The 13,645-nt window shown below is 37.3% G+C and overlaps 2 protein-coding genes across 2 annotated transcripts; one reads left to right on the forward strand and one right to left on the reverse strand.

Annotated features, from left to right (window-relative positions):
- Positions 1–2,130: 2,130 nt before the first annotated feature.
- On the reverse strand, positions 2,131–6,560 carry LOC102805857 (thrombospondin-type laminin G domain and EAR repeat-containing protein-like). Its single transcript, XM_006820701.3, has 2 exons — positions 6,366–6,560; positions 2,131–4,674 (listed from the first exon to the last, which is right to left on the reverse strand). Exons 1-2 carry the CDS (start codon positions 6,448–6,450, stop codon positions 3,608–3,610), a joined length of 1,152 nt encoding a protein of 383 aa, XP_006820764.3. The 5' UTR covers positions 6,451–6,560; the 3' UTR covers positions 2,131–3,607.
- A 3,169-nt stretch (positions 6,561–9,729) lies between these two features.
- LOC102805982 (3 beta-hydroxysteroid dehydrogenase type 7-like) lies at positions 9,730–13,645 on the forward strand. Its single transcript, XM_085497588.1, has 3 exons — positions 9,730–9,789; positions 10,574–10,688; positions 12,477–13,645. The coding sequence occupies exons 1-3, from the start codon at positions 9,730–9,732 to the stop codon at positions 13,643–13,645; spliced, it is 1,344 nt and encodes a 447-aa protein (XP_085353714.1).

The raw sequence follows: 13,645 nt of genomic DNA on the forward strand, positions 1-13,645 counted from the left end.
TGGGAGAAATATACAGGGATTGAATACCATGGTGCTAGTATGTTATGTGGAGGATATATACAGGGATTGTATACCATAGTGCCTGTATGGTGTATGGGAGAAATATACAGGGATTGTATACCATGGTGCTAGTATAGTGTGTGGGAGAAATATACAGGGATTGTATACCGTGGTGCTAGTATAGTGTGTGGGAGAAATATACAGGGATTGTATACCATGGTGCTAGTATGTTATGTGGAGGAAATATACAGGGATTGTATACCATGATGCTAGTATGGTGTATGGGAGAAATATACAGGGATTGTATACCATGGTGCTAGTATAGTGTGTGGAGGAAATATACAGGGATTGTATACCATAGTGCTAGTATGTTATGTAGAGGATATATACAGGGATTGTATACCATGGTGCTAGTATAGTGTGTGGGAGAAATATACAGGGATTGTATACCGTGGTGCTTGTATGTTATGTGGAGGATATATACAGGGATTGTATACCATAGTGCTAGTATAGTGTGTGGGAGAAATATACAGGGATTGTATACCATGGTGCTAGTATGTTATGTGGAGGAAATATACAGGGATTGTATACCATGATGCTAGTATGGTGTATGGGAGAAATATACAGGGATTGTATACCATGGTGCTAATATGGTGTGTGGGGGAAATATACAGGGATTGTATACCATAGTGCTTGTATAGTGTGTGGGAGAAATATACAGGGATTGTATACCATGGTGCTAGTGTGTTATGTGGAGGAAATATACAGGGATTGTATACCATGGTGCTGGTATGGTGTGTGGGGGAAATATACAGGGATTGTATACCATAGTGCTAGTATAGTGTATGGGAGAAATATACAGGGATTGGATACCATGGTGCTAGTATGTTATGTGGATGAAATATACAGGGATTGCATATCATGGTGCTAGTATGGTATATGGGAGAAATATACAGGGATTGTATACCATGGTGCTAGTATGGTGTGTGGGGGAAATATACAGGGATTGTATACCATAGTGCTAGTATGGTGTGTGGGGGAAATATACAGGGATTGTATACCATAGTGCTCGTATGGTGTGTGGGGGAAATATACAGGGATTGTATACCATAGTGCTCGTATGGTGTGTGGGGGAAATGCACAAGGATTGTATACCATGGTGCTAGTATGGTGTGTGGGGGAAATATACAGGGATTGTATACCATAGTGCTAGTATGGTGTGTGGGGGAAATATACAGGGATTGTATACCATAGTGCTCGTATGGTGTGTGGGGGAAATATACAGGGATTGTATACCATGGTGCTAGTATGGTGTGTGGAGGAAATATACAGGGATTGTATACCATAGTGCTAGTATGGTGTGTGGGAAAAATATACAGGGGGGTGCGTGTGTGGTACCAATGTTGCGACAACCTCAATTTAACTTTACACTGATTTGTGACAACAGAACCTACATTGTAACGAACCTCACTATTTTCATAATTTATATTAATATTTGCTCAAATTTAATTAAAGTTTGCGTAGCTTAGGTTTAGTGAAAGGGAAAGGTATGGTTCAGTTTATATCAATATTAATATAATTGTACCCCATTTACTAAACCTAAGCTTCGCAAAAACTTCTATGTTAAGTCACGGAATATTGAAATTTCATTCAATTAAAATGCAATTCCACGTTGTATTGCATTGTATTTGAGTTTAATTAAACTCCAATTAAAATGAAACCCTAAATAGGAAAGTGTTTTAACCAAGTTCATATGGCAACTATATTAAAAGTTAATCCAATGTGTGCCATTATGACGGCAGTAAGACATGTGGATATGTGTGTGGGATAGGGGGTGGGGGGTGGGATTAGTGGACAGGGATTTTATACCATGGTGCTAGTATGTTGTGTGGGTGGAAATGTGTACCATGATGCTGGTAAGGTGTTTGATAAAATAGACAGGGGATTGTATACCATGGAGCTAGCATGGTGAATGTCATAAAAACATAAGATTGTATATCATGGTGCTAGGAAGCTGTATCGAAACGCAGACAGGGAATTGAATACCATAGTTGTAGTAAGGTGTGGAAGAAAAAGACAGGAGACTGTATACCATGGGGAGAGTATGGTGTATGAGGAAAGAGACAGGTATTGTATCTAATTGTACGTTTCAAATTTAGTTTATTAGACACAAGTTCCTGTTATTTTATTGGTCACAAAATCACATACATTTCCAGAAATAATTTTAATTTTTGTTTATTTATGAATATTTTTTTGGATTCACTCACTGTTATTAAGATTTCATTACTGAGATAAAAAACTTAATAACAGCAACAATAAAAACAATACCTAAAAACAATTAATACATGCTATTAAAACTCAATGATAAAAAATAACCTTTAAGAAAATAACCATTTTCACATATTTTCACATATAAGTATTTCTGAAAATGTATATAATGTTGTATACAATTTATGTGATTTAAACAGGTTTTTATCACATCTCAAACCACTGCCGCACCCCTCAGGATCTGAGGTTCTATATGTACTGTGGTAGGGGTGGCTTTGTTAAAAAAAGTTTGAAATCTGATGAGTAAACATAATATTTACATGTAGTACACTCTGGAAGTTAAACAATTACATTTATGATTCATATTTGATGGTAAATATTTTCATCATCAAAAAACTAAAATATAAAATTACAATAAATTAATCACTATCACTTTGAGGTAAACTTAAAATTTGTTACAGCATTAAAATTGTTTTTGTTTCCCAAAGTGAAATAGCTAAATCAGAATAGTATAAATGAGTGTAATAAAGGGAACTCTCTTAGAAGCACATTACAACAATTACTGTGGAATACTTTATTTTCACTGGAATTAATTTTCGCTAAAAAGGCTTTTTGGGCGTTTTGCTTGGAATTTATTTTCACTGATTTTTGATGAGTTTAATGTGAAATATAGGGAAAAAAGTATATTCGCTGGATTTTATTTTCACGGAATCATCCCTTCAGCAAAAATAGCGAAAATAAATTCTGAGCGAAAATAAAGTATTCTACAGTATATGTTGAATTTTGATAATAGACACACCTCTGTTATTGTAAATATGTGCACAACTAACAAAACAAATATGGTATACTTATTATATTCTTGTCCATATAGACATGAAATGTCACCTTAGGTTTATTTAAAAAGCAGATAATGAAGCACAGTCAATTGATGACAGATCGCAGATAGGGAATGTTAAATAATGTGCACATTTAAAAAAAATACGTTATTTTTAAGTAAGTAGAAAGACTTGGGCTGGCAAACATAGTTTGTTAAACTAAAAATTATTATAAATATGCCATATGACAATCCATTAAATTTATCAAAAATATTTACTTTAAAATTACAGTCTAATGATATATAGTATATGACACAAAGTGAATTCAGCCCTCAGACCTGACTATGAATTGTTTTTTGTATAATATAATAGTCAAAGATGATATAACATGAAATGCCATGTTATGAACAGTGTGCAACTACAACAATAACAGACAACTCACAGTCATCTACGATGAACCAAACAATGTAAAAAAACTTATAGTGTACATGATGTTATGGATTTGGATCTGTTGTTTAGACTTGTTAGTTAAAGACAACATTATAAATGACAGAGTCCAGCTCAGTGGTCTTGTCATTATAACTGTTGGAAAACATAATCATTGTGGTATTGCTGTTATAGAATATGTGACAATGATATGAACCGTGTGTTGGTACATTTAACAGACTCGTCACAGCGCTACTCTCTACTTGGTCTACACTGGATTTCACATTGTACGTGCTACCGTCAAAATAATTCGACAGGGCCAAGTAGGTATCATTTTTGGCATGAAAAGGACATATCATGGTTGTCCCTTGCGTGGGGATGTTTAATGTCCTTTCAAAGGATCCATTCGTCCACTTGAACATCAGCGAATTAGTTTCATATTTTTCATCTGCTTGGTATATAACATTGATGAGATAGAGGGCGCTATTTAAATTTATTGGAACGATTGCCCAGGAACCGTAAACTGTATTTGGTAGGGTTTGGAGTAAAATGAACGCAGTGGAATTTGAATTCAGTTGATAAATCACAGAGCTACTGACATAATTTGCAAAAGCGACGTAAGTTTTGTTTCTCCATGCAAAAGCTGATGCATGGTGTGCCCCCTTTGTGGGAATGTCCTGAAAATGGCTGAACTGTTTCTTGGTTGTGTTCCAGATGTAAATACTGCTATTCAGTGCATACTTTATACCATCGTATGAATTCACCAAGACTAGAAAATGTTGCATCTTTCCTTCATTTGCACACACGTGAAAATATTCCCAGTCGAATGCACCTTTCGAAGGGAATTTTTGAAATGTCTCAAATTGCTGTGATTTGTTGTTGAACTTCAGCACAGGGGATACTGTGTTGTATTGTGTTTCATTTACTGTGAGTTTGGCTATCGCTAAGAAATATTCTCCGTCCACATCGAAGAATCTTGCAGCATTGGCATTGTTCACTTTGATGTGTTGTACCAAAGAAAACTGGGTTCCTTTCAGTCGATAGATGTCGCACTGTGTATTGTAGTTGACAACAGCCAGGTACAGATGCTGATTTACAAGGTAACTATGTGACCTCCTTGCAGACGAGGTCTGAATAGTTTGGAATTGCTCCAGGGAAACTGAATCTGAAAGTGATAAAATGATATCATGTGTAATATAAGTGCCATCGAATCAGAATTCATGTTGTGTCATTATTAATTTGAATTCTGTAAGTTACATGGTGTGTCATTATTAGTGTGAAGTCTGTAAGTTGTGTCATTATTAGTGTGATGTCTGTAAGTTGTGTCATTATTAATTTGAAGTCTGTAATTTGTATCATTATTAGTTTGATTATAACACAAGTGCATTGTCTCAGACTCGTGACTTTCTTTTTTTCTCCCAGCATCGTACTATGCAAAGAAACAACACAAGCACCAAACACCAAAACTGTTTTCAGCCATTTTGTTTTCATACTAAATATTTGAGGGTACTGTTCCTTTCGGCTCTGATCGAGCAGAACTGAACTCTGGAAGATTTCTGTTCCTGTTCGGCCCCCGACCGTGTAAACGCATTGGAGATAATCTCCTGTTAATTGATTTGAGGAGCAGTATTTCAGCTCCGATAGAATGCTGTCGTGTGAACATAGCAAGTATTAGTGTGAAGTCTGTAAGTTGCATATAATAATAATAATAACAACTTAATTGCATCTTTAAAAATACACATTGTATCAGTATAATTTAGCAACAAAGAATGATAATGTGGATAAGATTACTTCTAACTAAGAATGCATTGTGTATAAATTTTCCTACAGGTAATATTTGTATCTGTACTTTGTAATAAATGAATGAATTTTGAAGGACTGATTTGTATTTCAATAGAAACAAAGGTGATATATATTTGGGGCATTCCATGAAAAAGCGAAATGGAAGCGAGCATCGACCACAAATTCTATTTTCTAAAGGTGTTGGACAAGTGTTGCGTTCCCCTTTCATTAGCTAGATTCTTGGGGTGGGGGTGGGGGGTACTTGCAAAAAATACTAAAAAAGGGGTGTGTAGCTGGTTGTTTGAAACCCCTACACCTTATCAGACAGAAATAAACTCAAATTGCCTACCCATTTTCAGACTGTGGATTTTAGACACCCCTTTCCAGACAGTAAGCATAAATGGTACCAAGAGAAAACAGGTGGGCTTGAATTCTCCTGTTTGTAAGATCACTAAACTCTAGAGTCAGTCTTTGGAAAATATGGCCCCCTTCTCAGACAGAAATAATGAAAAAAGGATACCCCTTTTCAGACAGAAATGGTGAATTTAGGAGCCCTTTTGGAGGAACGTATACATATAGCACTTCAATGTAAGCACCCCCCCGGGTTAGATTATGGATGTTTGTACTGAACTTGGCTACTGAAATTCTTTGTTTTGGATTCAGAATGGTTAAGTATTATTCAAAACTGTATTTTGTTTTAAAATGTAGCATAAATCTCAGTTTAGTTTTTTTTTTCTTTCACTTTTTTTTATATTTTGTTTTGATAGTGTTGATTATTTTCTTAATGTGATGTCATTATTAGTTTGAACACTGTATGTTGTGATGTTACTTTTAATTTGGAGGCTGGCTAACTAACTAACTATAACTGGCGCGTTTTCGGCTGGTTCGATCGGGGGGCTATCAAACTATAATTAGGTTATCTCTAGGGCTGACCAACTATAACTAGCATTATCTAGAGTGTCTCGATTCCGGGATGACTAACTAGAATTGGCATTATTCCTAGTGGCTCGATTGGGGCTGGCTTACTAGAACCATGGAGCTAGAAATGAGCACTTGAAAATTGAATATACCAACCTGTCAGGGATACAACATCTCGTATCATCGTGAAGCCACACATAATGGACAAAGTAGTGACTACAAACGGGCGGTAGATAGGCATGGTGATGGCATATGGGCGTTCGCTACTTTAGTTGTTCCATCATGTGCAAATCAGGTGACGCTAGAACTCAATATGACCCTTGACCCCGCTTTGTATTGAGTTACTGCATGCACATCGTCGCAAACGACACGACCACTTTGCGACATCTGATTTAGGGGGATGAGAATACCGCCAAATGGGAAGAATATGAAGGAAAGAAAAGAAAACACCTATCGAGATGTGTGTGCTAGAGACACGTTATAAAAGGCGGTGGTCGTCGCGCCGCGCATGTGCAACATTTGTGTTAATAAATATTCCCACAAACCAATGCGCTCTTCTAATGGATATCACAAGTATGAGGTTTGACCTGAGACTATTTTTATCAAATCAGAGTAAAATTTATTTCTTAAGTGGAATGTTGCATTGCATAGAAATAGGAAATGATATACATCTTCTATCAGGGGGGAATTCTTCGGTTTCGGGGTTCTCCACACGTGTCAGGGGGGAATCTCGTTTCGTCCCTATACCGAGCCCCCTTGAGGTACGGGATCAGGAAAGTCACTTACGCCTTACAGTCAAATAAGACACACACAACGAAATACGTTTCAACTCTCGTCTTAGTCGGTCAATCGAGCACTCTACCAGACACAGCGCCCTGGGGAAAAGTCCCCAAGACTATCACAAGGCTGAACCAAGACTAGCCCAAGACTGTGCTTAGACTCGCCCCAAGGCTCTCCAGGACTGGACTTGTCCTGGTCTACTCGTCAAGACCAACTAAAACTCTCTTTATTCATTTTCAAAACTCTAACCAATTACAAAGCAGTAAAAAAGACTCTAGGGCGTAACCTTCAATCATAAAGCCAATCACACTAAGTACTGAATACGTCATATCCTTTGATTAATCGTTCACTACATTAATAACTACGGATACCAACTGTCAGAATTAGTAGTCAGAATAGCGACGGTTATCTCGTAATTAGTTCCAAATCACTGAGCCAAGTTCCGTCCAAAACTTCAAATAGGCCTAAACGATGACAGACATAACACAGCAATTCGCTAATAATCAGCTAATTAAGTCGATTAACAGATACGCGAAAACTAATTCCTGACACTTCTATGCCACCATGACACAACTGACGAATGCCATTCCCTTTGTAATTAACCCATTTCAGTTTATTTCCTTCTAAATCCAGTGAGTTAGACCTAACCTTAAACATTAATGATATGCCATAATGATCATAGGGATCCTTAATATAGTTTTCCTTTTTGTTATTTCTTTTGATCCAACAATAGTGTTCAAGAGATTTCATGTTATTTATTTTATCTGTAAAATGTTTCAGTTCATTCACTTCACTTATTTTATGAAAGCTTTTGATCCACTGTGTATTAGTTTGTGTTTCAGTCCCATAAATTTAACATGATCTAGTCCATTAGAAACAAGAATTTTGTTTATATATTTTGGCCAATTCAAATTTATCAAAAATATAGCCTAAATCTGTCCATTCTAAATCTCCTAATACAGCTGTGCCTGCAACATTTCTATTCACTTTGAAAAGAAATTTGCCAAATTGGTATTGTAGGCTCTTCATCAACTTGTTTATGTCTTCCTTACTTTCCAAAAAACCATACACCACACCCATAGCTAATAGATGGCATTATTATATTCCACAATACATCACCATATTCAAATCTATCATTATGTTGATTTATAATGCAATACGCTATTAGTTTCCTCCATTTCTTATAAATTTCAGTGAACTGTACATGGTCTTTAAGATTTTTAGAAATAAATATTTATATGTGTTTGTTTCTTCTAATAAAAAAATTCCTAATTTCCAAAGTGTGCTATTTTTATGCATTTTCTTACCGAAGTACTTTATTTGAGATTTAGTTTGGTTAAAACTTAGTTTCCATTGTTTTGCAAATTTATCTGCTATATTCAGCATGTTTTGTAATTCCACTGCATTGTTTGCGATGCGAACAACGCCATCTGCCCAGAAAAGTCCAGGGATTACTTGTTTCCAACTTTCACCCCAAGGTCTGAATCATGCAGCATTCACTTCGCAAATTCATTGATATATATATATATTGAAAATAATAAGGGACTTACTACACATCCTTGCTTAACCCCTTCAGTTGTTTCAAAGTAATCTGTTTCTATTTCATTAAAATTGACTTTGTTAAAAACATTATCATACATATCGTCAATGATGTCCCAAACTTTTCCCTTAATTCCTACACAATGCAACTCTTAACCCATCTCTCCAAACTCTATCAAAAGCCTTCGAAAAATCAATCTCACCTAGTATATTATTTTCCTTGACAAATTCTTTTAATTTTGTTTCAATTATTTTTGCATAAACTTTGGATACGGCTGAGTTTAGAGTAATGCATCTATAATTATTTAATTTTTTTACGTCACCTTTCTTATGAATTGGTTTTACAACCCCTTGTTTACAATCGTTTGGAATTTTGTTATTATTCAGACATGACTGAAAAAGAATCGTTAAAGAATGAACTGATTCCCCGCCATTAATGATGAATTCATTGGCGACGTCACCAGAGCCGCACGCTTTACCAGTTTTACAGAATTTTATTGCATTTCGAACATCGTCTTGATTTATTGTACTCGTTGATCTGCGTAACAGTCAAAGTCGCCATCTTTGTTTGTTTATATACGTACGTAGCATATGTACTCTAAGTTGAACTGCCTTCCCATGGCTATGTACAAATATAGAAGTTATTCTGTTGTAGTTTTAGATCCGTGGTACATCGTGGCCATTTCACAATGTAATCTCATCCTTACAATTAATTAAATAAAAATTTAGTATATTATTCTTATTTTTGACTCGCTGTTAACATAAATCTGTACTATTGCATTGGTGATATATGAATTGGGTGCCATAGGATGGTACTTGATGGCCAACCAACCTAATCAAATATGTATTTTGCATTGTACGAGTCCAAAATAAGTTATTAGGAAATTAGGATATTAGTACCAGCTGTTTTATACGCATGCGCATTGGCCGATCCTATCAAATCCTGTCATCTGTATCGGGGGCGTGTCTGGTCGATGCAAAATTGCTTCAGCCATTGGGTAACGGAATTAACTGGTGTCTGTGTGAAAACCGCTGTAAAGTGGCATTAAAATGAATTTTCTGAATGATTTGGAGCAGCAAAGGAAGCCAGCCATTTAATTGATAAAAATCTTGTCCAGAATATGATTTTAAATAGCCGACCTTATAGAGAAATCAGTCTCGTATTGGAAAGCATGTTTCCGGGAAGAGGTATCGAGGTGGCATGGCAAGTAGATTTCCTCCACAGGACGCCGAGTTGGGCGTCGGTGCCGAGAGGGTGGCGGTGAATATGGTGTCGAGCGACCAACATAGTAAACCAAACTTAGAACACGCGATACTTGTGCAGACGACTATGGCCGAACAACCAAGAAAAATAAATAGCGGAACTTTGGTTGCACATTTAGCACACAAATAAAAGACACGCCCACAGTTGGACAACCAATCATTTTATTATTGGTCACGATTCACCATGGATCATCTCCTCATCCTTTGTAAACACCACATACACGATGTGCCGCCATCCAACGGCGGGATGAGCGGCTTCCTTTGTGCACAATCAGCGTCAACTTCATGAGAGAAACACGACGCACTTGCTAAGCCAGACCGTCTGGTGGCGCCCTACTATTTCATCAATAACCAAATATACTATTATCCTGTTTCCGAATTGGACATTTGTTTATTTGGAATAATTTCCAATTCTACGCCAGGTCCTTAGTAATTAATGATTCCACGTATTTATTTGGCCGTTATTTGACAGACGTAAAATGCCATAATGTTAATTCGCGGAAATTTAAACACACTGATACTGATAGTGAATTACAAATTTGCCAAAAAATACTAAATTTGTTATCCCATAGAAATAATTGAAATCAAAATATTTTGCAATATATTATGTTTTGCGTCGCATGCACACGATTGAATTATCATATAAAATGGGCCTAATATACTAATGTTGTATTTATTTAATTGTAAGAATGAGTTTACATCCTGGAATGGCCACGATGTACCACGGATCGTTTTATGATTCGGAAACAGAATAATAGTATAATTGGTTATTGATGAAATAGAAAGGCGCCACCAGACGGTCTGGCTTAGCAAGTGCGTCGTGTTTCTCTCAGGAAGTTGACGCTGATTGTGCACAAAGGAAGCCGCTCATCCCGCCATTGGATGGCGGCACATCAGGTATGTGGTGTTTACAAAGGATGTGGAGATGATCCGTGGTACATCGTGACCAATAATAAAACGATTGGTTGTCCAACTGTGGGCGTGTCTTTTATTTCTGTGCTAAATGTACAACACCAAAGTCCCGCCATTTATTTTTCATGGTTGTTCCACCATAGTTGTCTGCACCAGTATCACTATCACGAGTTTTAAGTTTGGTTTACTATGTTGGCCGCTCGACACCACCGCCTCTCTCTAGGTAGCGACGCCCAACTCGGCGTCCCGGGGAAGAAATCTACTGACCACGCCACGCCACCTCGACACCTCTCCTTCCCGGAAACATGCTTTTCAATACACATGGACCTCCATGCAATACGAGACTGATTTCTCTATAAGTTCGGCCATTTAAAATCATATTCTGGACAATATTTTTATCAATTAAATGGTCGGCTTCCATTGCTGCTCCAAATTATCCAGAAAATGGCAGCGAAAAAACCGCGCAAATTCATTTTACCGCCACTTTACAGCGGTTTTCACACCTACACCAGTTAATTCCTTTACCCAATGGCTGAAGCAATTTAACATCGACCAGACACGCCCCAAAACAGATGACGAGATTTGACAGGATCGGCCAATGCGCATGCGTATAAAACAGCTGGTACTGATATCCTAATTTCCTAAATAACTTATTTTGCACTCGTATAATGCAAACTACATATTGGATTAGGTTGGTTGGCCATTAAGTACCATCCTATGGCACCCAAATGATACCACCAATACCATAGTACAGAGTTATGTTAACAGCGAGTCAAAAATAAGACTAATATACTAAATTTTTATTTAATTAATTGTAAGGATGAGATTACATTGTGAAATGACCACGATGTACCACGGATCATTATGGTCAATACTTTATTACTATCCGTCCATTGTATTATCATCACCCATTTTTCCAGGGCCCCGTGTGGTCAGGTATGGCACTAAGTGACGGAAATCCATTGCAGCCAACCTCTTCGCCAGATAATGTATGATCAGGTCATATTTATCAGAAAGTCAAGCCGGTATCTATACAATCTTTTAAATGAAGCCTTGAGCTGAACCATTTTATTTGTTTTGCCCCTAATATATAACTTTTGATATATATTATTTTATGAACCCATGAAATTTGTATTCCGTATTGGCTTTAGAATGAATTTCAGTAAAGAAACTCACGAGTAGCAATCTATTTATTCAAGTGTTTATTAAAACATGTGCTATAATTATTTTGAAACATTCGGCGCACCGTATCACTGGCACCCAAGATAAGAAAGCGTCATTACAACAAGTAATCACTGACTCTAAATCGCGTGAACAGTACGCGTTTCCTAATTGGTGGCCACAGGTCATATATACATACGTGACACCGCCGACGCATTCTTTGTAGACATAGACCGAGGCTTAGAGCGACCTGTTCAAAAGAGGCAATCCCTTGATAACTCCGGAACACACCTACCGAGTTTACCGACATATCACAAATAAGGAATATTTAAAGGTAAGTGACGATTTCTGACGTGTTCAATCATACAGTCTAATTTTCGTGAATTCAAACTGGATCTTTCATGTCAATACGAACCACTGCTTTACAATTCCCGAATTCAATATCTATCACAGAGTTCTTACATGGACGACTTTATCATCTGGCATCTGTCAACATCGGGACGTTAATCAATGCAGGTGCGAGCCTATGGTTTGTGACGAGGTAACATTACTCCCCTATTTTACCAATAATACAATATTTAATATGTGCATTTATTTATTCATATATTTCAGATTTTCCCGTTATGTGGAGACAACCAAAAGGCAATGTTGTCATGGTAACTGGAGCATGTGGCTGTTTGGGGCAACACGTGATAAATTTATTGATGACTCGGTGCGAACATATCAAAGAGATCATCTCGGTTGACCTGTTGCCATTTCACTGGGTGAAAGGTTTGGAGCCACCAGCCAATCCTGAGAGTTCGATTAGACTGCGACACATCATCTGTGATCTCAGGAAATATAGTGATGTCAATAAAGCCTGTCAGAAAAATATTGATGTTGTTATACATACGGCCGGTTTTATAGACGTGGGAACTGGCCAGGATTGGAATCAATTGGTTGATGTTAACGTAAAAGCAGTTGACAATGTGATAAGAGCTTGCATTGCAAACAACATCCCCTATTTAGTACATACCAGCTCACAGGATGTGGCAGCCGGCATGGATCCATTGCACAATATTGGGGATGATTCTGTCAGTATTCCCACAAAGTTCTTTTACAAATACGCAGAAACCAAGTTTGAGGGCGAACAATTGGTAATTCACGCAAATAACTCATTACTACTAAACGAGAAGCGGTTACTGACAGTAGCGTTGCGACCATGTTCAATCTACGGAGAAGGGGACAACAATATAGTCACACCCGCATTGCGTGTCGCATATAAAATGGGAGGTGTACTGGTTCGATTTGGTGATCAAAAAGTCGTATTCCAGTACGCGTATGCCGGAAACATAGCGTGGGCACACATATTAGCAATGCAACACCTACAGCACAGCGACACTTTGGAACAAAACAAAGGTACAAAGACCGTAGAGTCGCAACCAATTGCTGGAAAATGTTTTTTCATTATGGATGAAACACCAGCACGGAATCTGTTTGATAATATCAAACCTTACGTTGAAGATCGCGGAATTCGAATATCTGACGTGGTTGTGCCCTTTTGGATCATGTATTGCGTTGCTTTGTTTTTGGAGTTCATAACTTTTATATTGAAGCCATTCACATCTCTGAATTACCCCCTCACGCGGCAAGTGTTGTACAGTATGTATGTTCATCACAATTTCAATTATAATGGTGCTCGAAAACATTTGAAATATAAACCCATATTTACACCTGAAGAAGCCATGCAACGTAGTCTGGTGTATTATCGTTCAATTGAAATAAACCCACATGTGACATAA

This window comes from Saccoglossus kowalevskii, chromosome 1 (assembly GCF_978046115.1).
Source record: "Saccoglossus kowalevskii chromosome 1, keSacKowa6.1, whole genome shotgun sequence".
Lineage (NCBI taxonomy): Eukaryota > Metazoa > Hemichordata > Enteropneusta > Harrimaniidae > Saccoglossus > Saccoglossus kowalevskii.

Bases quoted from the DNA above. Each gene is read 5' to 3' on its own strand.
- LOC102805982 (XM_085497588.1), top strand. From the start codon at position 9,730: ATGGCAAGTAGATTTCCTCCACAGGACGCCGAGTTGGGCGTCGGTGCC. The intron at 9,790-10,573 runs GTGAATATGGTG...TTGATGAAATAG, and splicing joins TCGGTGCCGAGAGGGTGGCG to AAAGGCGCCACCAGACGGTC. The intron at 10,689-12,476 runs GTATGTGGTGTT...CATATATTTCAG, and splicing joins ATTGGATGGCGGCACATCAG to ATTTTCCCGTTATGTGGAGA.
- LOC102805857 (XM_006820701.3), bottom strand. From the start codon at position 6,450: ATGCCTATCTACCGCCCGTTTGTAGTCACTACTTTGTCCATTATGTGT. The intron at 4,675-6,365 runs GTTGGTATATTC...TATCACTTTCAG, and splicing joins AGATGTTGTATCCCTGACAG to ATTCAGTTTCCCTGGAGCAA.